This window comes from Orbicella faveolata, unplaced genomic scaffold (assembly GCF_042242905.1).
Source record: "Orbicella faveolata isolate gen_17 unplaced genomic scaffold, um_ofav_v1 contig_2, whole genome shotgun sequence".
NCBI classification, from domain to species: Eukaryota; Metazoa; Cnidaria; class Anthozoa; order Scleractinia; family Merulinidae; genus Orbicella; species Orbicella faveolata.
The window spans coordinates 8,405,001-8,431,422 of NW_028301547.1; the positions used below are offsets into that span (position 1 = coordinate 8,405,001).

The 26,422-nt window shown below is 39.5% G+C and overlaps 1 protein-coding gene and 1 pseudogene across 2 annotated transcripts; both read right to left on the reverse strand.

The window, feature by feature from the left end:
• Positions 1–562: 562 nt before the first annotated feature.
• Positions 563–17,920, reverse strand: LOC110061952 (roundabout homolog 2-like; annotated as a pseudogene). The gene is made up of 8 exons (XR_016207491.1): positions 17,782–17,920; positions 16,902–17,009; positions 15,353–15,673; positions 14,647–14,922; positions 13,613–13,909; positions 13,025–13,321; positions 4,453–4,580; positions 563–3,340 (listed from the first exon to the last, which is right to left on the reverse strand). The product of XR_016207491.1 is annotated as a roundabout homolog 2-like (transcript).
• LOC149111823 (uncharacterized) lies at positions 17,790–26,055 on the reverse strand. Its single transcript, XM_089290476.1, has 3 exons — positions 25,842–26,055; positions 18,590–24,709; positions 17,790–17,956 (listed from the first exon to the last, which is right to left on the reverse strand). Exons 1-2 carry the CDS (start codon positions 25,952–25,954, stop codon positions 24,412–24,414), a joined length of 411 nt encoding a protein of 136 aa, XP_089146602.1. The 5' UTR covers positions 25,955–26,055; the 3' UTR covers positions 17,790–17,956; positions 18,590–24,411.
• Between the last annotated feature and the right edge of the window lie 367 nt (positions 26,056–26,422).

Here is a 26,422-nt window from a genome sequence, read left to right on the forward strand (position 1 = left end):
CAGCTGTTAGTGTGTTACGTTAAACCTTATAAGCCTGTAAGCAGGGGTACTGTAACCAGATGGGTGTGATGTACTTTGGCTTTAGCTGGTATTGATATAACAAAATATTCAGCTCACAGTACCAGAGCTGCGTCTGTTTCAGCAGCCAGCAGGGCTAATGTAAATCTAGATGACATGCTCCAGACTGCAGGGTCGTCATCTGAATGCTGCTTTGCTCATTTTTACAACAAACCTATAGCTAAGGTTTCAAGCTATGCAAGATCAGTCCTGTCGTCATGTAAAATGTATCATTTATACATTACCATTAAACAGACATGTTGTTGTTTCTTCATGTCCGTGTTGCCTTGAAGTCTCATGGAATCTCTCAGCATGGTAACGAGGTAGAATCACAATCAAACTTCAACTTACAAGTAAGTCTCGTTTAATTTTTAAATTTTAGCTTACACTCCAGTGAAAGTGTGGCAACGAATGTCAAAGCTCATTTGATATTAAAAAAAATTGTTAATAAATTGTAATGATTATAATCCATACCCTCTTTTATTCTGCTTGTCGGACACTGAAATGGTTATAACTTATTGGTCTAGCTTTATTTTCATTTTCAGCATAACAGAATTACTAGTGTAAACAAGTATAATTTGACTAGATATGGCTTCACAAGACAATACATAATAACCACAGTACCATCGCAGTCAACAACAGCTTATACTAAAGATTGTTTTAGTAGTTTTATATATATATATATATTTATATATACATTGCTCGTGTTTCAAATTGAATGACGAAGGATCACTGCAAAACGTTTTACTCGTGATAAGGTAATAGGCATGTATTGCATGTCCGACCATGTACGCACTGCGTGCCTATTTTTGCTATATATTGCACTGAATCACTCCAACTAAGTCCTCTCGAACAAAATTTTCTTAATTGACCAGTTGCGTTTGCATGTGAAAACCACAGAAATGGTCACATTTATAGTGGTTGCGGAAGCCATGAAACTTCATAAAAGCAGTCTTTTTTTGTGGTAACCTGTGATCATTCGAACAGTGGCCAGTCGAATAATTAAATTATATATATGACTGAATTTATGAAAACCGTGTTAAGACTTCGCACAAAAAAAAAGCCATATGAACTGGATTTCACAACTCTAAAAGGCCTTAAAATAACTCCAAACGATGAAGAAAAATAGACAGCCGGGAGAGCAAGAAAAGGGAAATAAGAGAGTGGAGGTAAAAAAAAATACTTTTTTTTTATATCGTCTAGAATAAAACGCTTGATTTCTTTAACTCTGCTTTCATAAATCCAGACATATACATTGTACGGTACAAGCCAATTTATAAGTAATACAAATTTAAGTTAATATGAACAACCATGAAAGGGAGGTCAGAGAAGTTATAGCCTGTGAACAGGCTCCCGGTGAACGCCCCGATTGCTTTGCTCTCCGAATTCTTCTGTTTCGCGCTCGCCGAAATTTTTTTCCGTCCTCGCCAGGAGCCTGTTCGCAGGCTACAGAAGTTATATGACCCATATATTCTTAATATACCTTTCTGTCACGCAATATCACGGTAAGACAAATACCTTCTCATTGTGTCGAAAGGTCAAATTCCCCTTTCGCGTCATTATGGCGTGTTATTCCCAGGCCAATCATATTTATGCTTTTCCATTATATAAATCAAGACCATATGGTCTTATCTTCACATCTGTAGTTCAATTCAAGTTTTCTGACCTCTCAGAGTGTTGTGAAAAATTCCCGCCCACCCAAACCCATTAGGTTCTCTTTGAGCATAGTGTTAACAACTAAGTATAGTTTTATCAACTGTTTTGCCACAAATAATCATACTGCTATGCAGCAGTTGTAATTATCTAGCTTAGTGTTGTTGGACTTGAGCAGCATACATACTTGCTCATTGAGACATTGTTATAATTGTTACTGTTAGTGTCATGCCAAGTGCTGTTTTGGACACATGGACCATGCTTGCTCATTGAGTTTTATTTACAAATGTTATAACACTGACTTGAAGCTGGTATCAGCCTTCACGTATTTTGTTCTTTGCTTCTGGTCACAACAGATTATGACCACTGATTTGTTAGCTTAACAGGCTTAGAACTTTCTGATTGTTTGATTTCTTAGAATAAATAAACTATGGGAGGGGATGAAGTGCTCCATATAGCTCGCCCCTTTGCGCCATAGACTCACATGGCCAGCCATCGTGGCAGAAAGGGCCCCCCCACATAGCCTTGTTACCAAGGAACCAAACCTCTGTTGTTTGTTGTGCTGATTCTTCCCAGCGGGGGCCTGGGAATTAAGACCGCAGAGAGGGGATTAGGACTTCTCAGTAGCCTAGGGACTACAGGGACTCCTGGAAAGGAGGGAAAGGACTATTACCCCTCTTTCCAGGGGGGCGGGGGGCTGGGGATTAGTACCCCAGGGAGAGGATTAGGACCTCTCTGCAGCCTGGTTGTTGTCGCCTAATAATGTTCTTATTGTTTAGGCTCTCTCGGTGCCGACCACCTGACCCGTGTCATCCTATAAGATTCGTATGGGCAACTCGAGCACTTCATCCCCTACCCCTTTTCTCCCATCAAAAGTTGTTGTTGTCTACTTTGATTTCATGGGCTGGGAGCATTAATGTATATCAGAAAAGTAATTGGGCAATCGGATTATTGGATGAATTTAGTTTGGCCTTCTAAACGTAGTTAGTCCTGTAATAAAAATGGGTAACGACTATCACTACAGCTATTACAGTCACAAGCTCTCTTCCATCAATTATTGGTCGCCTTAAAAACAGTTAGAAGAGAACTTTGATTTAAAAAAGATAACACCGATATTGAAAAGCAAAAGTAATTCCTTATGTCACAAAACACCTGCGTCTATCAGTTAACTCAGTTAACATATCTTTGCTGCTGGTTTCTAACCTCTGAACTCTTAATCCAATCAAAAGCTAGAATTGAGATTGTATTTGTTGCTAATGAATAAAGCTCTCGGATCCGGATAACTTGTGCTCTTCATCGGCACCAAGAGTGATCATCCATCTTTTTCGCAGCCCAGGAGTTCATTCCCATCAGTCCTTAGATATACTCCTTTATTCACAATTCCAAACTCTCCTCCACCAAGTTTCTCAATTGATATTGTCAGCCTGTCTCGAGATATTTCCCAGTTTCTTTCAAATGCCATATTTTGTAAGTAAGTCTCGTTATCGATGACTTGATTTTCATTCGTGACATAGCGCGAGCCATCTTCAGCATTATCACTTGCAATGGGTCGGTTTTTTCTCAACCGTTTCATTGTATCTCCGTCATTCTCAATTTCAAGCTGGGTGATTTCTTGTTTGGCTTTTATTCGCTGTTTTCAAAAAGTGCTAGTAATTATTGATCTAGAAAGTTTCTTAAGGATTTAAAGGAAGGATTTAAGATTTGAAAGATATGAAAAAAAAAATAAAGGAGGTTGCTTTTGGTAAAATCAGGAATGTAACGATCTTTTATACAGCATTCGGCAGTGCTTTCTCAAAATATCTAGCAGTGTGACATTATGAACAAAATTATAAAACTTACGCCTTCCCCGAAAGGGTTTCTCCCTTTTTCCGTTTCCGCCCCTCGAAAAGCAAGTAAGATTTATTTCTTTAAACGTTTTCCTCTCTACTTTTGCATGACTTTCAACTTGGCGAGTTATAGAATTGTTTTGCTGATAAAATAGTAGCATGCATATGTTATTTTCGTTCATTTTTTACGCTATACTTTTTCCTTCTCAGTTTTCTTAGGTCGGAAGGGTAGTGTTAAGGTGGCTCCCTAGAGTATTTATCAACACCCTGCCTATAGAGCGCGAGTTAGAAAAGGAAACTTGGTGAATTTCTTTCAAAGTTTTCCCTGTAGAGACTTACCAGTATGGATACTGTTAAAATAAGGCTTATTTTTGGATTAAGGCCGTTACCATGGCAACATCGCATCTAATGACAGGCAGATATATTCATCATTTTGACCTAAACTCCTTAATATTTATACTTTCCTTCGGTGAGAGTTTTTCACACTTTGCCACATCATGGAAATGATATTGCCTGACATTTTTAATTGGCAAAAAGTCAAGGTTGGTCAGACGGTTTTTCCAATATTCTGTCATTTTTCATTCTTCTAAATGTATTAAAATAGCTCTGACAAATTTCAACAAAAACAGAGCATTTTATAGGAATTGTAGGTGGTTACAACTGAGCCAAATTTAAAATTCAAAGTCAGTTTTGCTTTTTGTCCTCATGTTGGCGTCATAAAAATCGAAAAACACTTACGTTTTCTTTTGAGTGCGCGCAGATTACTTGAGCTTTCGTCCTATGCGCGCGTGCAATCGTAAAACTATAGGGAGCCGCCCTAAAAGAGGGGAAAGGGGTACGCCCATTTCTACAAAGATTGAAAGGTCCTCTGAATAGTACAAAATATGTATACTTGCAAACGAATGCAAGATCTTACCTTTTTATTGATGTTGTATGTATTTGTCTTTCTCTTGTGCTTCAAAACAAGCAGGACAATGACAACAACAAAAAGAACCACAGCAATGGCTATCAACGAGACGAAAGCTTCAGACAACCCATTAGCACCTGTTGTGGAAATAACATACTGTAAGGAACAAACGTATATGAAACCCCACCCCATTTATACCGCCACCTCTTCATTACGGCCACTTTATTTTGGTCCGAACAAAAGCTAACTGAGTCATTTTCCTATTAAAGAATCCCTTTAACACAACCACCGCGATAATACAGCCACAATAAATTGGCCCGTTTGCGACCGGATTAATAGGGTTCAGCACTGTATTGTGAAGGTCCTGTTATTATAGAAAAGACGCGAATGTCCGTGGATAAGGAAAGTTGACACAAACACCACATGGTTATGTTTTCACATCAGTTTGCAGCTCTGATGAGCTCCAACGTCCGCATTATTTTCCTTTACAAAACCTGGTTTTAACGGGTGGCATTATGAATTTATTTTTGATAAATCTGTTTTTATAGGTAAAACAATTTTCTCATCACCTCTGAATTTTCCACCAGATTGCGTTATCTTAGTACTTGTGTCTTTCCCATTAATGTTGCTTTTTTTTACAATCATCTTTTTTGAAAGATCCAGCTACGCTTTCAATACACTAATAGCCAGGCAGCCATTACTCTAAGTAATTTTTAGTACCTATATTTCCTGCAAATTACTAATCGAGAAAGAGACCACATCTAAAGATTGACGTGGGACGCACGGGGCTTCTACTGTAAGTACTGCAGAGAAATGGTAGGAAATGTTCCTAGCATTCCTTTCATACTCTCACTAGGGTTCTTCGTCTTGCGGCCAGGGAAGGCGTCATAATCTGTTTCAGTGACATGTCGGTGATATTAAATAAAAAAATAAACCAGAAAGGGCCGATGGAATATGAGACAAGCTTTAAAATGAAGTCACGATATTAATAGTGCTTTAAAAGTAAATAGTGCGTTCGAGTCATTCCCGATGTTTTCAAATGATGGCGGACTCTACCGACGCCAATAATCTGGAACAAAACAAAGCCATTATATATCGGATCACGTCTAAACACACGTGAAGAAAGACTTGGGCAGGAAAAAAACGTGAGCGGACAAAACCGGGGAATGCCGATAAATCAAGTAATCCCGCAATGATGAACGAATTACACAACATGAACCTTCCTCTGTTTCTCCCCCTGAACCAAGTTCAGATCTACGAACTGAACTTAAAGATACCAAAGCGCCTACGAATGGATGTTGAGCGCGGCGAGCAGACGTAAATGTCTTGTTTACCCAATGAAAGCCATCACAATAAACTCTGAACTTGCATCGAGATGCTTGTCCGGGCGTAAATCTAAAACAGAGCTTAAGAAATAAAAACCCAGATGATCTGGAATACTTGTCTGAGTATGTCGTTGGCAGTGGGAGCCACGAGCAGCATTATCATGCTCGGCAATTCAAGTTATTGTGTAGAAAATATCGCACAATTACAGAGCGGAGGACAAAAAAACAAAAAGCGCGAGGAGAAACTTAATACATGGATCTAAGATAGATTACCAGTGCTTTAGGTGACCATGCATGGCTACCAATGGTTTGGCCAATCGCTTGGCCAATGGTCGTACATGCAACGAATCGTAAAAGTCCGTAAGTAACGACCTCCGAAAGAAGTGAGCCCATCCCCGGGGCCCACCCCCCATCCCCTGAAAATAGAGGAACTAAGGTTCAAAAGGATAATTGTTTTTCCAATCAATAACCTGAATAGCGTACGATAAACTGATAACGATTCAACAAGGGAAGGTATAGCTTATTCCAGGTGGCGTCATGAAGCGCCCTGGTAAAACAATACCCGCATAATTTTCATCAAGTAACAAGAAGGTACTAAAAGGACCTTTTCCTCAAATTGAAATTACTAAACTTGACAACTTTGCTTCATTTTTAACAGGAAGGCATAAACAGAATGTTTAATCATACTGAAATTAAAAACTCGACCAGAGCAAATAAATATTTATAAAGCAGACTAACGCAGCTGTGCATCATGAACAGTAAAAATAGTTTAAGGTATCTTACATCACGGTCTACATATAACGTGCCCACTAATGTACCAGCGACATAAATTTGAACTGGAACGAAGAACTTCTAAACGATTTATAAGAGCTCAGTGTTTTTACGAATTACACTCACAGCCTTAGAGGAATACAGCCCTGTTCTCAGAGAATTAAAAGAAAACACACACACACACACCCACACACACCCACACCGGGAAGAGATACTTATAGTAGAAGTCATTTGCGTCCCCTGGTTGGTGTGAGAGATTCTCGCCCATATCAACTTCCTTTTCTCTCCTACGTTCTCGCGCGTTTAGAGGTGCGCCACACTCGCGTTTTAGGTGCGGGGATTCCAACCAATGCTTACCTAACTTTTTAAAGATGCTACTTTTAGCCCTCCCCCAAATCTACACACGTGTATTTCACTTGAGGAAAACTATCTATTTGCACAGTGTTTGGTCGGAGATTCTATCCCATATTAACTTTCCTATCTCTAGTAAGTTCTCGCGCGTTTAGAGATGCGCCACACTCGCGTTTTAGGTGCAAGGATCTTAACCAATCGTTACTTAACTTTTTAAAGATGCTACTTTTAGCCCTACCCGAAAATCTACACACGTGTATTTCACTTGTGGAAGTCTGTCGCTTTAAACAATGCTTGGGTTAAAGATTCTCGCCCATTAACATCTTTTTCTCACTCGCTTGTTTTCGTGCGTTCGGCGATGCGGCACATTTGCGTTTTTTTGTGTGTGGGGGGATCCCAAACTATGCTTGTGGGGCTCTTTAAAAATGCTAATTTTGGCCCTCCTCCAAATCTACACAGGTGTAATTCAGTTGTGGAAGTCTATCAATTTGGACAGTGCTTGGGTTAGATATTCTTTTCCATGTCAATTTTCTTTTCTCCCGCGCGTTCTCGCACGTTAAGCGAGGCGGCACAGTGACTTTTAGATGTGATGATCCCAAACTTTGCTTACCTCGCTTTTTAAAGATGCTATTGTTAGCCCTCTTCCAAATCTCCAACGTGTATTTCAATTGTGGAAGTCTATCGATTTGAACAGTGCTTGGGTGGATATTTTTAACGATGTCAATTTACTTTTCCCTCTTCTTTTCTCGCGCGTTAAGCTATGCGGCACACTCGAACATTTGGCGTCGGGATCTTTAACTATGCTAACTGGGCTTTTAAAGATCCTAGTTCTGGCCCTCTCTTTAATTTACACGTGTATTTTTTTACTTGTGGGAGTCTTTCGATTTGGACAGTGCTTGGGTAAGAGATTCTCGTCCATATCAAATTTCTTTTCTCTCGTAAGTTTTCGCGCGTTTATAGATGCGCCACACTCGCGTTTTCGGCGTGGAGATTTCAAAGTATGCTAACTGGGCTCTCTAAAAAATGCTAGATTTGGCCCTCCCCCTAATCTACACACGTTTATTTCACTTGTGGAAGTCTGTCGCTTTGGACAATGCCTGGGTTAAAGATTCTCGCCCATTTATCTCTTTTTTTTTCTCTTGCGTGTTTTCGCGGATTAGTTTAGAGTCCCTGGTACTCGGAAATGTCGCCCAAGTTCCTGGAAATCGACCCAAAGTTGGTCAAAATAACGCTGCGTGTAGCCCGGTCTCGGCGACTTTCTAGTTACTAAGTGGCTATATTTCGGCCAGACTGCTCATAACCAAGCGTTCAAAAATTTTTCCTCTGTCCATTTCAGTAAAAACCAACGTCTTCCCGAAGTATTTGAGAGTCCCTGAGACTAGGAAATATCGCTAAAATTCCTGGAAATTGACCCAAACCTGGTCAAAATCACGCTGCGCGTAGCCCGGTCTCGGCGACCTTCTAGTCAGTAAGTGGCTATATTTCGGCCTGACTGCTGATAACCAAGCGTTCAACAATTTTTCCTCTGTCCATATCACTGAAAAGCAAAGACTTCTCGAATTAGTTTAGAGTCTCTGGGACTCGGAAATAACACTTAAGCTCCTGGAAATCGACCCAAACTTGGTCAAAATCACGATGCGCGTAGCCCGGCGTCGGCGACTTTCTAGTTACTAAGTGACTATATTTCGGCCGGACTGCTCATAACCAAGCGTTCAAAAAAGTTTTCCTCTGTCCATTTCACAGAAAACCAAAGTTTTCTCGAATTAGTTTAGAGTCCTTGGGACTCGGAAATATCGCTCAAGTTCCTGGACATCGACCTAAAGTTGGTCAAAATCACGATGCGCGTAGCCCGATGTCGGCGACTTTCTAGTCACTAAGTGAATTAAAGAGGATCTATATTTCCCCAGACTGCTCCTAACCAAGCGCTCAAAACTTTTTCCTCTAACCATTTTACTGAAAACCAAACTCTTTTCGAGTTAGTTTAGAGTCCTTGGGACTTGGAAATATAGCCTAAGTTCCTGGAAATCGACCCAAACCTGGTCAAAATCACGCTGCGCATAGCCCGGTCTCGGAGAGCTTCTAATCACTAAGTGGCTATATTTCGGTTTGACTGCTCATAACCAAGCGTTCAAACATTTTTTCTCTGTCCATTTCACTGAAAACCAAAGTCTTCTCAAATTAGTTTAGAGTCCTTGGGAATCGGAAATATCGCTCAAGTTCCTGGATGTTGACCTAAAGTTGGTCAAAATCACGCTGCGCGTAGCCCGGTCTCGGCTACTTTGAGCACTGTCCAAATCAATAGACTTCCCCAACTGAAACGCACGTGTGTAGATTTTAGGAGGGCTAAAAGTAGCATCTTTAAAAAGTTAGGTAAGCATTGGTTGGGATCCTCCAACCTAAAACGCGAGTGTGAGGCATCTTTAAACGCGCGAGAACTTACGAGAGAAAAGAAAGTTGATATCGGCGAGAATCTCCAACCTAAGCACTGTTTAAATCGATAGAGTTTCACAAGTGTAATACAATTGTGTAGATTTAGCAGAGGGTCAAAACTAGCACTTTTAACGAGCCCCGTAAGCATAGTGTGGGATCCCCAACCCAAAAACGCGAGTTTGCCGCATTCTTAAACGCGCGAAAACACGCGAGTTAAAAAAAGATATAAATGGGCGAGAATCTTTAAGGGCCCATTAACCGATTTATGCGCGCGCTCGCGCGCGTTGCTAACGAGGTGACATTTCACTTCCGGTTACTTACGTCAGCCTGAGCGCGGAAAATAAAAACTCAATAACTTCCAAATTCGCTTACATTTTAGATGTTTTTCTTTGTGTTTCACAAAATGCAAAGTTAAAAAAGTACAAGCAGAGACAAAATAGGAAAAAGACAGAAAAACAAGAGCAATAGACAGAGAAAAGGTAACTGTGTCGCTTTGTTTGATCTTACCGAAGTGCACTGGTAGTATAAATTGCGCATGCGCTGATAGAGTAACTTCCAATATATATCTGGCGCACTTCCGGTTTCTTTAAATGCTAAAGGAAACGCGGTTTTTCATTAAGTCCAGCCTTTTTCGACGGATTTCGATCAAAGCCAACGTTGGAAAGATAGCTATGCATTCCTTTTTCAAAATCATGCTTTTTTCAGAAAATTACGAACTTTTTAATATTTTGAAATTTTCTCAAAACCCAACCTTTTAGAAATAAAACAAAATCTATGCATAGCGTAATGAGGATTTAAATTAAAATACTAAATCAATGAAAAAAGTCCCGATAAAGTAATTTGCCTGGGAGCCTTTGCGTTTTTTCAGTATTAGTCGCATGACTGTGGACGTGGCCTGATGACGTCATCACTAATGTTACTAATCATAAAAAAGTTAAAACACAAGAAATAACTCTGAACTAACTAAAAATAATGAGGCTATATGGGAATAAATTTTTCTTAGCAACGGCTCGAAAAAATCGGTTACTAGAGAAAAGAAATAGGGGAGAATTTCTCACCCAAGCACTGTCCAAATCGAGACTTCCACAAGTGAAATACACTTGTGTAGATTTGGGGAAGAGCTAAAAGCAGCATCTTTAAAAGGTTAGGTAAGCATTGGTTGGGATTCCCGCACCTAAAACGCGAGTGTGGCAAATCTCTAAACGCGCGAGAGCTTAATAGAGAAAAGAAAGTTGATAGAGGCGACAATCTCTCACCCAAGCACTGTCCAAATCGATAGACTTCCACAAGTAAAATACACGTGTGTAGATTTGAGAAAGGGCCAAATTTAGCATCTTCCAAAAGTCCAGTAAGCATAGTGTGAGATGCGGACACCGAAATCGAGAGTGTGGCGCAAATCTAAACGCGCGAAAACACGCGAGAGAAAAAAATATCAATGGGCGAGAATCTCCAACCCAACCATTTTCCAAAAAGACAGACAACCACAAATGAAATACACCTGTGTAGATTTAAAAACCAGCCAAATCTTGCATCTTTAAAAAGTCCAGTAAGCATAGTTTGTGATCCCGACACCAAAACCCCGAGTGTGGCGTATCTCTAAACGCGCGAGAAGTTACTAGAGAAAAGAAAGTTGATATGGGTGAGAATCTTTTCCACAAGTGAAATACACGTGTGTAGATTTCGGGGAGGCTAAAAGTAGCATCTTTAAAAAGTTAAGTAAGCATTGGCTGGCATCCCCGCACCTAAAACGCTAGTGTGGCGCATCCCTGAACTTGCGAGAACTTACGAGAGAAAAGAGATTTAATAGGGACGAGAATCTCTCACCCATGAAGTGTCCAAATCGATAGACTTCCACAAGTGAAATACACGTGTGTAGATTTGGGGGAAACTAAAAGAGGCATCTTTAAAAAGTTAAGTAAGCATTGGCTGGGATCCCCGCACCTAAAACGCTAGTGTGGCGCATCCCTGAACTTGCGAGAACTTACGAGAGAAAAGAAATTCAACAGGGACGAGAATCTCTCACCCAAGAACTGTCCAAATCGAAAGACTTCCACAAGTGAAATACACAAGTGTAGATTTGAGGGAGGGCTAAAAGTAGCATCTTTATAAGGTTAAGTAAGCATTGGCTGGGATCCTCGCACCTAAAACGCTAGTGTGGCGCATCTCTGAACTTGCGAGAACTTATGAGAGAAAAGATATCTAATAGGGGCGAGAATCTCTCACCCATGAAGTGTCCAAATCGATATACTTCCACAAGTGAAATACACGTGTGTAGATTTGGGGGAGGGCTAAATGTAGCATCTTTAAAAGGTTAGGTAAGTATTGGTTGGGTTCCCTGCACCTAAAACGCGAGTGTGGCGCATCTCTAATTACGCGAGGAGCTACGATAGAAAAGAAAGTTGATATGGGCGAGGATCTCACACCGAATCGCTGTCCAAATCGAAAGACTTCCACAAGTGAAATACACGTGTGTAGATTTGAGGGAGGGCTAAAAGTAGCATTTTTAAAAAGTTAGGTATGCATTGGTTGGCATCCCCGCACCTAAAACGCTAGTGTGGCGCATCTCTGAACTTGAGAGAACTTATGAGAGAAAAGAAATTTTTAATAGGGGCGAGAGTCTCTCACCAAAGAACTGTCCAAATCGATAGACTTCCACAAGTGAAATACACGTGTGTAGATTTGAGGGAGGGCTAAAAGTATCATCTTTAAAAGGTTAGGTAAGCATTGGTTGGGATCCCCGCACATAAAACGTGAGTGTGGCGTATCTCTAAACGCGCGAGAAGTTACAAGAGAAAAGAAAGTTGATATGGGCGAGATTCTTCAACCAGACACTCTGCAAATCGATAGTTTTCCACAAATGCAATACACGTGTGTAGATTTGGGGAAGGGCTAAAAGTAGCATCTTTAAAAAGGTAGGTAAGCATTGGTTGGGATCCCTGCACCTAAAACGCGAGTGTGGCGCATCTCTAAACGCGCGAGAAGTTACGAGAGAAAAGAAAGTTGATTTGGGCGAGAATCTCTCACCCAAGCACTGTCCAAATCGAAAGATTTCCGCAAGTGAAATACACGTGTGTAGACTTGTGGGAGGGCTAAAAGTAGTTAGGTAAGCATTGGCTGGAATCTCCGCACCTAAAACGCTAGTGTGGCGCATCTCTGAACTTGCGAGAACTTACGAGAGAAAAGAAATTTAATAGGGACGAGAATCTCTCACCCATGAACTGTCCAAATCGATAGACATCCACAAGTGAAATACACGTGTGTAGATTTGAGGGAGGGCTAAAAGTATCACCTTTAAAAGGTTAGGTAAGCATTGGTTGGGATTCCCGCACCTAAAACGTGAGTGTGGCGTATCTCTAAACGGGCGAGAAGTTACGAGAGAAAAGAAAATTGATATGGGCGAGATTCTTCAACCAGACACTCTGCAAATCGTATCTCTAAACGCGCGAGAAGTTACAAGAGAAAAGGAAGTTGATATGGGCGAAAATCTCTCACTCAGTTGTTGTTGTTGTTGTTGAACATATTACGCCTTTTTCTGTCACATTGTAATCACTGATGGGAAACAATACCCCATTTCTTTTGTTAAGTTAATTTTGATTACTTTTTTTTTTTTCCAATCCTTAGGTGACGACAAATCAACCAATAACAGCGGCTTGAGGTACACCTGGAACAACTGCATCAAATCATAAACTCGTCGACGTACTTGCCTTTTAATGAAAGAATTGCATATCTCGATGAAACCTGGGCTTTCAAAGCTGTTGCCAGACAAGAGTAATATCCAATGTGCCTCTCATTTACAGATATAATCTTCATAATTAGCTCGGAACTTTCGTTTAGATTGCTTTGAATTACTGTAACGCTAGCGTCAGTAAATGCAATCCCATCTTTAAGCCACGTGATGTTTGGACGTGGCAAGCCCCGGGCACCACACGTGAGCTTCACGGTGTCATCACGTGATGCCAAGATACTCTTAGGATGGAGATAAAAAGAGGGCTCCATCATATCTAAAGAACAACAAAACGCAGTTAACTAAGTTTCGGCAAACGAGTCTATATGATAACTACAAAGATCACTAATGAATACAGCTAGCCATTTTACTTTTTGAACCATCCATATTGAATTTTGACCGAAAAGCTCTAGCCCAGAGAGCAAATGCTCACTTTGTCTATTTTTCTTGCATTGATCTCAATTGGAAGACTATGAATTTATATTCTTTTCAAAAACATTTTGGGAACATTAAAATATGCATGCGTGTCGGAGTGGTCCAACAGGTGAGCGTACATGTAGCTTGTTACCTGGAACTGAGATCGTTACCGTCACTTCCTTGGAAAGTGTGCTCCCTATTGAATTGCTGGCAACACATCGGTACCTCTGCAACTGTTCTGTTGTTTTAGTAAAGTTAAGTACCAGCGTCGACACACTTCCATTTTGAACCACGGTGCCATTTATAACTGACGAGTTGTTATTTAACCAACCAATTACAGGATGTGGGAAGCCATCTGCTTCACAGGATAAGGTTACTGTGGCAACCCCAGCATCAACGTAGGCATAAGTCGATTGGGGGTGGTTTCTAAAAACTGGTTTCCACAGGACTGAAAATATGCAAAATAATATTAAAACAATGAAAATGCAAAATAATAGGAAAAAATGAAAGGATGTGTTGAGATGAATTCAAATATTAAAAAGTATTTTTAAAAAGATTTTTAAGTAAAGAGATTCAAATACTCATAATTTTTTAACTAAAAGAGCTTTGACGCTGTATTTTTTTTTTCGTAAAATTTGAATTTATCTCGACAATTGCTTAAAATTATGCATATATAAGTTTAGTCAGAAAGTTAAAGATGAAGGAGGCAATAGCTGTACTGCACAGACAGACTGTTTGTTTTTCGCGCTACCGCTGTTTAAATTGTCGTGACTTTGACTTTAACTTGGTCAAGCTTTTAAAAAATTCGAACTATAACCACCAAATTTGATGATTTCCTTTTTGTGTCTGAATTATCAGTTTAAATATTCTCATGATAACAAGAAGACCCATGACAGATGGCGAATGTTTGATTATGTATTGCATCATTGTTGTTGATAATATAAAACAAGGAGTTAGCAGACATAAGATTTTAATTAAACGCGCTGCTAAAGTTTTCTGGCTGGACGTAACAATCTGAAAGAAATAAAATTGTCTAAACAGCAGTACGAAATCCGCTTGTCTCATTTCATTCCAGAAATTTACTAAAAACGTAGTATTATCTGCTTCTGGCGGTATCTTACGGGGTGTTTTCTTCATTAAATTATACTGATAGTAACAACCCTGTACTTTGTTCGCTCATTGTACCTGTTAAACTCACACTAGATGATCTGTTCCAGCCTTCGGTGCTGTTAGCCTCGCACCAGTACTTGCCTTGGTCGTTCAGGCGAACGGAGTCTAAAGCTAGTATGGAGTGACCTCTAACTTGCTTCACAGAAAAGCTTGGCATGCGATGACCATCCTTAAACCAGGCGATGACTGGGCGGGGGATTCCTGACGCATGACAACTTAGGTTCGCTTTACTTCCCGCGGAAAAGTATCTCTGACTTGGAAGATCGACATTGAAAAGTGGTGGTAATGGGTCTGCAGTAGAAATAGTTTCGACTGTTAATGCAACTTAATTAAGATCAAATCACGTATAAACTAAATCAGAGGGGATTTAACATTCAAAATGCACTTTTTCAAGCTTAATGACCCCAAATTAATCAAGACGTTTTAACCTCGTGCTTTTTAATTAGGAACTTAAGCATCGACGATCGAGAGAAGACGACGACGATTATGACGACCGGAAGTCAGTTCATAACACTTTCAAGGAACTGAGCATGTTCGTCTCTGTCAGTTCGTCGTCACGCAGTCGTCGACGACGGACTTAATAGTGATTTGCTGTTTAGCTGAAAACGGAAGTAGTTTTACCTGTTTAATCAGCACACTAATGGCTAATACTTTGTTAATCGTTGAATTATTAGAACGCCATTATAACAACAACAGATCACGGGGTAGTGTCACGACTTACCTTTAAATTTCAATGTGAGTTTATCCTTTGTGCATCTCATGCTATTCTCTGACACGCATTCATATTTACCGGAATCGCTCTTCCTGGCATTTTGAATGAAAAGCTTGCATACCAGTGATTCTCCGCTGCCATCGCAATCCTTTATATAGTCATCGTAGTTCTCGTTGTAATAGTATTGGATCGAATAAGGTTGAGCAGCCTGATGACTTCCCTCCTTTGAAGAGTTACTGGTGCAAATGATTGTTATGTCGTAGCCAATTGGAAGGACGTCCTCACCCGGAAATTCCAAAATGTTTAGCGACATGGAAGGAGCTCGAGGATCTGGTAGAGATTTTATTCTCAGTTAATCAAATTTTCGCGTTACAGCCTTGAAATAAATAGCACTTTCTTAAAATCGATACGAACTGCAAAATGGTCAGTTTCTAAAATATGGAGTCGTTATAACCTGTTTTTTGCAAATAGCTCAAGCCTTTTTTGTGCCTTCTTTACTAACCCAAGGTAAAGTCTGCATACGAGCCAAGTGGCCCATCAAGCCGGAGTCTATCCCGGTTTCTATAGCATGAAGCGACTATTAATATTTCTAATCTCCCCTTGGATGAGATGCTTGTCCATCGAAGGGTTACCCCCAGCCGTTAGTCATTTGTACACCTGGGTGGAGAGAGGCACTGTGACAAAAAAGTGTCTTACCCAAGAACACAGCAAAATGTCCCCGGCCAGGGCTCGAACTCGGACCCCCCGATCCGGAGTCCGGAGTCGAGCGCACTAACCATGAGGCCACCACCATGAGACCTAAGTGACTTAGAAATACACTGGCAAAGAAACCAAACTATATTGTTACAGTACTGTGCTTGTAGATGTTTCCGTAGAATAAATCATTTTCTTAATTAGCACTTCTTCCATGAAGTCAGTTTGGATTTTTACAGTACAGCCCAAAAATAATGTACGCGCATAAACTTCTTTATGCGTCCGCAAGCCGGCACCTTCTTGCGGCTTCTTGCGGGTCGCTTGCGCTTAGATCCTGCAAGACGTAAGAACTTCTTTGCGGTTAGAAGTTAACACTAGCCAACACTAGCACCGGACTCGTGCTGGTATACCTCTCTCAAAGCGCTCGTTACACAAACTTAAGCAAACAAAGTCAGACAACGTTTCAGTCAACATGACTTTTGGGAAGGGATTTCAGGGGATGTGCCGTACTAAAACGGTTAAAAATACCGTTCTTGTTATGATGGCATGACCAGGACTGTTTTCACACTTTAAAAACGCCTTGCCTTCATTGCAAGAGCTTCCCAAATAAATAGCATTTAGTTTTGTGAAAGGAATAACAGTAAAAACAAAACCCGTATAGCACAAACATAAAAAAGGTAACTATATAAGGAAGAGTACCATACCCCTGTTTTGCTTTAGGGTTGGGGAGGAATAGAGACAAACTCAATTTTATAATTCAATTTAAACGATTTTACTTTTACTCAATGTTCTAACAAAGAATAGAAGAGCAAGAAAAGGTGGTCCCTACTTCAAGATCAGTATTTTCTAGTTCTGTATCACTCACATTCATGTAGAGATTCAACATGGACACAGTCAATTTGTGCATCAACGACGATTACATATAAAGCCATGACCAAGAGCATGACGATTCTTCGTTTCTTCCTCCTTTCCCCTAAAAAAAATAATCAACACTATATTACTGACCAACTAAACATGGTCAACTGATTGGGTACTGAATCTCCAGTACGGTATTTTGTTGTAATTATTTAAATTTTCCTTGGGTTGGTAAAAAAGGTGGCCTGTCAAGAGGCAAGACAGGGTCACATTACAACCACCCTCCAACTGCCACAAATTCCCCTCACCGGCGTACATACAAGTTGTTAATAACTTCTCTTACACTGGTTTATCATCGTTTCCTGCAGGATAATTCTCCTTGATAAATGTATTTTTAGCAACATGCAGTTCCATAAATGAATATTCTTCAACCGTCGTACCTAGACTAATTAGTAGTTTCATAATCATTCTAGCGAGTTTATGAGAACAAACTCTCGCCAATATTTAGACCAACGAGGCTAAGAACACGCAAATGTTTACACTGAGCTTTGTCCTCTGGAAAAGGAAGGGAATGGGGGTAGGGGAATTTTAAGCCCGTCCTTGGTTACACTTAGAGCACTATGGTATTGAAAATGATTATGAAGCCTGGACGATGCATAGCATGATCAAATTATGGTGATAACACATAGCGTGGAAACGACGTAATATTTCCGAACAGCAGTACCACAGTCGAACCTCCTGTAAGCGACTACCAAAAATGTCAAGCTTCGCTTACGGGAGGTGGTCGCTTTCCAGAGCTTAGACCATATTGGGTCAAAAGTTAGAGAAGAAAAGAGAAGCAAAAGTTACAGCAGGAATTTTGTCTTTTTCCATTTGAAAACCAGCCATACCTGTAAAATTTAGTGATCTGTGAAATGTCATGTCGGGAAGAAGATGCACTTGTCTTTGTCAAAATGCACGATCCACAGTCAATGATTTAAGACGACTATTCCCAAGTTTCAACTTCCTGTACTTAGTTATTTTAATAATTCAAACAGCTGCTGAACATACACATTAGGAACGTTTCTAAGACAGGAAAGAAAATAGCAAAGATTACCTCCTTTGCAGCGCTCATCATAACAAAATCTTTACTGATTTAAAAAAAATGGAGAAAAAATGCTTTGCGCGAGGATTTTCGGCAACTGGGAGACATCCCGTCTTTTTATGAATGTTGACAATTTAACGAGAACAATTTAATTAAATATTATAATTAGAAAGTTTATCTGGAAATACGGCTCTCATTTTGAAAGCTTTTATTTTTCATTAAATTTTATGTTGTAACGCTAAAACGTTTTACTTGACACTCTAGGACCTTTAGGCTCACGTTTAAAATTAAGGTGTACTTAAGTCCTCCCTCCCAACAGTTTCTTGCATCGGTACACAACGGGACATTACGCCAGACTGGGGCAAACTAAATTTGTACTTTAAAATAATAAGTGTCATGCTTTACACGATGAAAGGACTGCCTAAAATTAAGGGTGCTTGCTTTGCAATAATCATCTATTCAAAAAATTTCATACATGATCATAATAAGTTTATTGAACAACCGTAAGCAATAACGTTTCTCAACATGAAGCGAAGATTGTCGGTCGCCATCCAAACTTAAGATTTTTCTAAAAAAAAATCGAAGTTAAAGAGAAGAAAATAGAACTTGCTTACCTTTTTTAATCGCGTCAGATAATCTTAAAGCTCTCAGTCAAAGACGTGCATGAATCGGCATGAGTGTTAGTTAACAGTATTCCTTTCCACCTGTCAGAAAATGAAACCACTGGCATCTGTCTTAGCCTGATATTTAACTGCGTTCTTGTCTTTGCCTTTGTCTTTGTTCCTTAATTGCTGATTTTATAGCAAAATTCCTATTTCGGTAGTGATTTCAACACGTTTGGGTCTTCTAACGATAAAAACTTTCAACTTTCAACTAATGCTAAATAGGGTTATTTTGACGGAAAAGAGGCACTGTGCTCTATCACATTGCTCAATAAACCACCTGTCTGATGGTACCATAGCAACGGTGTATTTCATTATCACACCACATTGGATAAAAGCTGTGTTAGGGCTCAATATCGGTTAAAAGGTGTCAGTAATACTATAGCTCGTAATTAAACCTCAGAGATGGCATTTTAATTTTTTCTATGGTTTTCAATTTTTAAAAGAAAATACAAAAACAAATTACTGATAGATAAATATAAAAGACAAATAATCCTCTACGGCTGATATTATAAGTTACCTGTATGATGTGCTTGATCCTCTGGACTTGCCTTCATTTACACGTCTTAAGCCATTCCGTTGTCACCACTGATACCAAGTTCACTTACCTTACATATCTTTATTACTATTATTTTCATTTATTTGTTTATCTATTCACGTTGTGAGCAATGCAGGATTGAAGGGTTAAAGCCCAGACACTGCTTGCGTAACGGTAGGATGAAAGTAAGACTTAATATTCCAAACGTTTCCCGGAAAGACATTGAACTGCCAACTGGGAATTGAAGGTACCAATATCTGCATGCAACCTGATATGAAGTAATATGTCTGTTCGAGGCACCTGCAGAGGTTTCTGAAGGCAGACTTCAAGCCTAAATACCTGTAGAACTGACATTTAGAAATTACCGGGAGACCACTGGGGTAATCAACTGTTTCTTTGTCCATAACTTTCTCTCTTTCTTAATTTAAAAAGCCCTTTACAATGAAAAACATGTACATTATATTAATTACTAAAAGAGAAGAAAAAGAAAATTAACGATAAGCACGTTACATGACGTCTCGACGACGTCATGTCATGATTGTGGAATTGAAAAGAAATTAAAATAAGTGACCTATAATGCTATATATTAAGAAATTGAATTCTGACAAAATTCATTCATTCAAAGAGGGTAAAAGCAAGTGCTTAACTGAAACTAAAAGTTTCGCGCGAATAGAGTCTTATGAGTGTCCAGTTCCCGACATTTCTTTCTAATTATGAGCATCGCAAAAACTAAACACTCAAGCTCGCCCCGGCATTCCTTAGGGATATTGAAAATCTCACGAAGGTTCACCAGCGGTTTTACATTATGTCCGCCCGTAATTTTTTTTTTCCTTCTGATCCTGTACACGTTGATGGAGGTAGCGCCACGTGTAGCCAATATATTTTGCATCTCACAGTTCACATTTAAATTCCTTATTTTTTTCCTAATCTTTTTGCTTCTAATTTTAGGGCTGCAAATCATGATTGTTTTGTTTTCTTCTAAGGTCGTGAAGTGGTCTGTGGACTATGTCGGCAGATTTCTGATCCTTGTAAGGCATATATACTGATCTGTGAAGGATTGCCCTATGGCATATGACTTAAGTCTGGAGGTTACTGGAGACCGTTGATGTTCGAGGCGATGAGTTTCTCGGGATATTTTAGCTTCAAAAACATCCCTTAGAATTTGGTCTACAGACAAACGCGTCGCACGATCTAACATAGTTCTTAAACACGGTGACCGTTCGCACTTGCCATCAAAAGGCCTTTTGTAGTAGATGGGGGTTGAGGAACCGATTGTTCGTATTTTTTTCAGTAAACACAGTTTTCAAGATAGTGATCTGTTTTGATTAAGAAAGATTGAAAGATTGTAGGGAAAAAAAGAAACACTAAAAAGCAAAGAAATATCTTCATGATGCGTAAGCCAGATTTGACCAGATAACTTGGACTGTCAACTACAAGGCTAGTCAGAAATGTGTAACTTAGTGGTATTGTTGTGATAGCAAAGCGGTCAACTGCAGCCACTTTCTACCGTTATGTCTGACGTCATGTGACCAAAGAGTAACCAGAAGAACCGTTAACGCTGACGATGTAATTGACTGCTGTTAACTCTGACGTCACACAAAGGCAAGTCCGGCAGAACTAGCCTTTATAAAAGTAGTTAACTGTGTTGATGTGACCGCGTAGTCGACTGTAGCCATGTTCCGCTGTAAATTCTAAAGTCATGTTACAAAAGGCTGCGACCGCAGCCAGTAATCATTATCATACACGGCATATATACGAACACTCAAAAAAGGACACACTTTCTTCCATGGTACATGCTATATGGTATTTGCCGGCTGGAAGGTCCGTATAGTGAAAAACTGTCAGTGACTGAGGTCTTGAAAATGCTGTACGAAGCTGCAGGCCGAGGGCAGCATTTTCAAGCCCGAGGTCACAGTTTTTCACTATACGGACCGACCCTAAGCTGGCAAATAACCTATGTTATTTTTTCCTGCGTTAAATTGGGTTACAAGCGGGTTTGTTTACGCAACTTTGTCAATGAATTGGCTTACGTGCCGTGAACAAACCATCGCAAAAACTCTAACGAGTGAACGAGCAAGAGATACTAGACAATGAAAGATGTTTTTTTAAGACCAAATTTATTTCGAACAACTTTATGTTAGTTGCGTCTAGTTCCCAGTTACGTTCTCCAAAACTGTTTTCCCGGTGTGGAATTTCGAGAAAAGTTTGAAGTTGTACCACAAAAACAATTTCTTAGAGCCGTTGCTAATCACTCGAAATCGGACTGCTTTACTGTAAATTGAGTAGCAGAAAGCGAGGAAATTCGTTCAGTGTATTCCAAAGAAATTCTCTTAAATACATAGCAACGGTTAAACTGGACTGCAATTGACTCTTTTTGATTAAAATCGTGCGGCGAGAGAAACATAGGATTGCGCGCCATTACAACGCCGAGCTACAAATAACCAAACAAACCCTCACAACGTCAAAATACTCAATTGAATTTACTTGCATTGACTTTCCTCGCTATTTAAAGGTATATATAGAGCTAAACTTCCGTTTATTAATCATCGATGGATGTGTAAAAAGAGCGAAAGGTTGACGATTACCGCCGGCCAGTTCACTCAGGAAAATTGACCAACACAACAGTTTCACCCGCGCTGTTTCCCGCCGTTACCGTGACCGTGGTCAGAGATAGGAAAATCCGGACCACGTTGAGAACCAATCAAATTGAAGAATTCGTTACCGTGCCCTCTTGAGAAAAAAATAATTAAAAAAAAGAATTATGCGCAGGTAATCATCTATTCATGCAACCTGCGCAATATATATAGTTGTTGTCTAATCACTCTGCAGTGGAACGGAAACAAAATAATTTCTAACTTAGTATATAAGTAAGAAAACATCAGTCATATAGGAGGGGGCATCTCGTTTATTGATCAGACATAAATTGCCCTAGGATAGTTGTTAACACCATAAACGTAGTAAACAAAAACACGGAAATTTACTAGAACAAAATTTCCAAAATGAACTGATTAAAAGTGGAGATGCCGTTGAAGTGATAACTCCTAACGGAAGAACTCCTTAAATATTAACTTCGTAGCATAATTACGTAACCTGCATACCAACGAATTTACATACCAGCGCAAAACTATCTTACAATAACAACGTGAAAAATTATATTAACTATTTTGGGGGGAAATGCTAATGTCCAACGCGAGGTGCTCCTCAGGCAGACTGGATGGCTGGATAACAGGTTGTTTAAGCTATGCAAAATGATCTACTGAAGGGAGTGGGGTTGGGTAATTGTGACGAAAAAAAAATCAACCAAGCTGCTTTTAGACAAAAAAAAAAATACACACTAACATAACGAGAAATGAAAATCATAAAGGGTTGAGAAAGAAATATTTTGAGTGTTCAGTGTCCACAAAAACAAACATCAAGCCAAGGCATGATGTTATTTATGTCTATAAATTGACCTATTGTATTCAAGGCACATATTTGTCGGTCCGATGGTGGTCTGTCATGTAACATGACAGCCAATCATGTTAAAGAGTGTTATCTATCCGCCAGTATAAAAGACTGGTCGCATTCTAAGTGGCCAAGAAATGCCAATTCAAGAGTTGATTATTTGTTGTACACCATATCATCCTCAGCAAACCAGTGCGACACCACAGAGAGCTCCCGAACTCATTTCCGTACAATGCATCGGCACAAATAAACTTAATTCATGCTTAACTCGAATCACTCACCCTTCCCTCGTAAACCCCTGAAAGTTTAAAGGGTTGTGGTGAAGAAGAATGTGGTGTAGAAGAATGTGGTGTAGCCGTAGGCTTTTGTACAGTATGCTAGCTTTTTTTCGAGCATTTTAGTGAGGCAAAAGCATCAAGTATTATTCGAGTATTTTAGTGGCATTTTCCCGGAAAATTAATTTTCTCCACAGAAAATAGAAATATATATATTCTTTTTTTTTTGTCTTTTTCTTTTTCTTTTTTTTTTTTTTTCACGAGAAAATAAAGACTTAAATCGAAATGGAAACAAATATATATAAATATATATATATATATATATATATATATATATATATATATATTCTTTTTTTTCTTTTTCTTTTTCTTTTTTTTTTTTTCACGAGAAAATAAAGACTTAAATCGAAATGGAAACAAATATATATCAAATGCTACCCTAACAGAGCCGAATGGAGACTGAGGAGAAGTAAGTGATAGTCGATTCAAATTAAAGGCGGCCAGGTTTTTTCAGTTACCTTGGTGAAAAACCCTTATGTATAATCATTAACCGAGCATTTTGGTGACTTTTTTTTTTTTGGTGGGGGGGGGGGGGGGGATGGAGGGTTAAGGTGGATTATTTTAGTGGGGAAAGAAAAGAATGACAATAAAGTTGACAGTTACTTGTGATAATACATTGTTCGTGGCTAGTCTTACGCAGCTCGTTTCGTCCCGGCCAAGGGACTCATCAGAGACCTTTCTGCTTGGCAAACTCGTTGGGCATCGCGCCCAAAGTCCCGTTCGCTAACAAAATGATGACAGCAATCTCGCCTTATATCGCATAAGGATTCTCGACCGCACAAATTCACGAGTGAAAATTGACAAGAATATTGAAAAGAAAAGAATAATGTACAAAAGCCTATGTAGCTGTTTACGAGCAAGTTCTAGCTGCGTGTTGCGTAGCTATTTGCCAGCAAGTTCTATGTGTGTGTGTGTGTGTGTGTGTGTGTGTGTTTGTGTGTGTGTGTGTGTCTGTGCAGGTTATCTCATCCTTAGTTAACAATAGTAATAAAAAAATTACCACTTTTATAATAGCTAACATAGTTATGAACACTTCACTTAGAGTTAATCCCACCCTCGATTTAATTCAAGCTGATACGGCTTTAAATTCCTAACCCCTTAAAATGTCTTACAAACCGTATGGTAGCACTACAAGTGAACGATATGTGGCCTACAAATGCATTTTTATTTAGTTTGATTACACTAACGCAGAAGTTTAGATATCCCGCTTGTTTATACCCCACCCTGGTAAGGAGGGGGTGAGAACTCCTCTCTTGGGTTCTCGTTCTAATTACACAGATAAAATTCATTTACGTTTAATGGAAAGCCTAGGGCTTGGTATTCAAGCTTATAAAGGACGAGTAATTTTTTTTTGGTTCGTCATGACGTCATGTGATGTCACATAACGACTTCAAGTGCGCATTTTGGTTTTCGCTATTTTCTCAGAAAGAAAATAACGGAAAACATGGAATATTAATTCAAAACATATATAGATATAAAACAGTACACCTCACCTTGTCTTCTGTAAGCTTCACTTTAACGTTTATATCTTTTTCAAGTGTTGTATCAAGAGGCAGAGGGACATAATCCTGATCACCTTCATCGTACTTGAGTAACTCTACGTGGGCTGGAGGCAATTTATCTAAACCTACATCGGCAAAAGCTACCATGATAAGGTAACGTAGTTTCAGCACCTCGTCGCCTTTTTCGAAAGACACACTGCGCTTGATTCCTTTGAAATCCACGTGGGCTTTGAGCACACCAGGATTGTTCGACCTGTTTGGGAAAACACTAAGTCAGGTTAACTTCAGGCAAACTAACCTTAAACCAGCATTAACCCTATTCGTACCGGGATACTTTAGGTCTGCTGGGGCCGAACGAAGCGGGGGGACTTTTGAGGCTCTCACTCTGTAACTCTTAGACAATGAAACTTGGAAGCCTTTTAGTGCGTCCAAAAATATTTCTTTGAGGTCAATAACATAGACGTCATATGACGTAAAAATGAGACCGGCATTTTCATTTCGATCCGGCATCTTGGATACGGCATAAATAAAAAGCCGCCGAAAATGGCTCAGAAATAGTCAAAACCAGTAAAGCACATCATATCTAACAAAGGGAAAGTAAATACAAGAAACTGTTTCTTTTTATTTATTTATTTATTTATTTATTTTTATTTTATTTTCTAATTTAAAGCAACAATATTCAAAATTGGAAGAACAAGCCTATCATAATATTTAAGGTGTCGTCGCCAAATTTGGACCTTATAGCTTTCACACCCCCTACCACCCCCCTCCCCCCGTACAGCGGTAATTCGCCAGTATCCTTTCGGTACTTCATTTAAACTTTGACACCGCATTTTGGCAGCTTGTGAAATTTGGTAGGTGGTTTATACTAGAGTCGCGTGCACCCATAACAATCCAAGGAAATTCCTGTCATTTACGACGGGTGTAAGGTCAATAATAGCAATCATCACTTCCGGTCAGAAGCGTGTAAGCACCTTCTTGCTTAATTATTTTAATGTGCGTTTCATTTAAATGAACCTTCCATTTGTTTTATCCACGAGTTATTATAAGAACTGTAGCGTGTCTTAATTGCAACCATCTTTATCTAAATGACGTACAGTGTAACAACGGGGCCTCTATTGTCGCTAATAAATCAGATTATTATTCGCTTCTTGCAGGCATTAATCTACCCAGTGTGCAAAGGGTTTTCGGTTGCGGCTTGTCGCCGATCACAATCGCAGCTTGGCCACGAACACAAGCACACAAAAAACCCTTTGGCACCCAGGGTAACATTAGTCGCGATTCAAAACAGTTTCATTTCAGAATTGATCAAACCGCATACCGTGGGTTTTGTGCAGTAGCGAGTCGCAACGTGACTATAAAGCGGACTACTAACTCGAACTCACCTGTTAAGTAAGAAAAATATCGTTATTACTGACAAGAACATTAAAATCTTCGGGTGCTGTAAGATTCTCAGGATGCTAACCAGAAAAGACCACGTCTTAGGCAGATCCAGCATGTCGCTAGTGGAAAGATCACTTGTCTCAGAAAATATTATAGCAAGCGGGCAGGAAATACACTGTCCAAAAAACTGAAGGACAAAACTGCAATGTATTTATAATCCACAACCTTTGACAAGTCAGAACACAGAAGTCGAACAACAAAGAATATGTCTGGTCAAGACAAATAATCTCTTAAGCTTGATTCGGCTTCCGGTCAATCTTTTGGACTACTGTTTTGTGCATGTATATCGTGTGTGCCTGATTTTTCCAGAGTGTTTTGTTACTTTCCTCAGTGGTTAGCATGCTCTCTACATCTAATGGAATTTTCTTTTCTGCATGGCCTGACACACATTAGTATTTGATCCTCATCGCCCGAGATGAGACCACAATCAGTTTGCATTTAGATATCTGCTTTGTACATGCAGGCACCTGTGCAGTGCCGGCCATTAGTGGTCATTATAATGTCATTATATCGTGTACCAAAC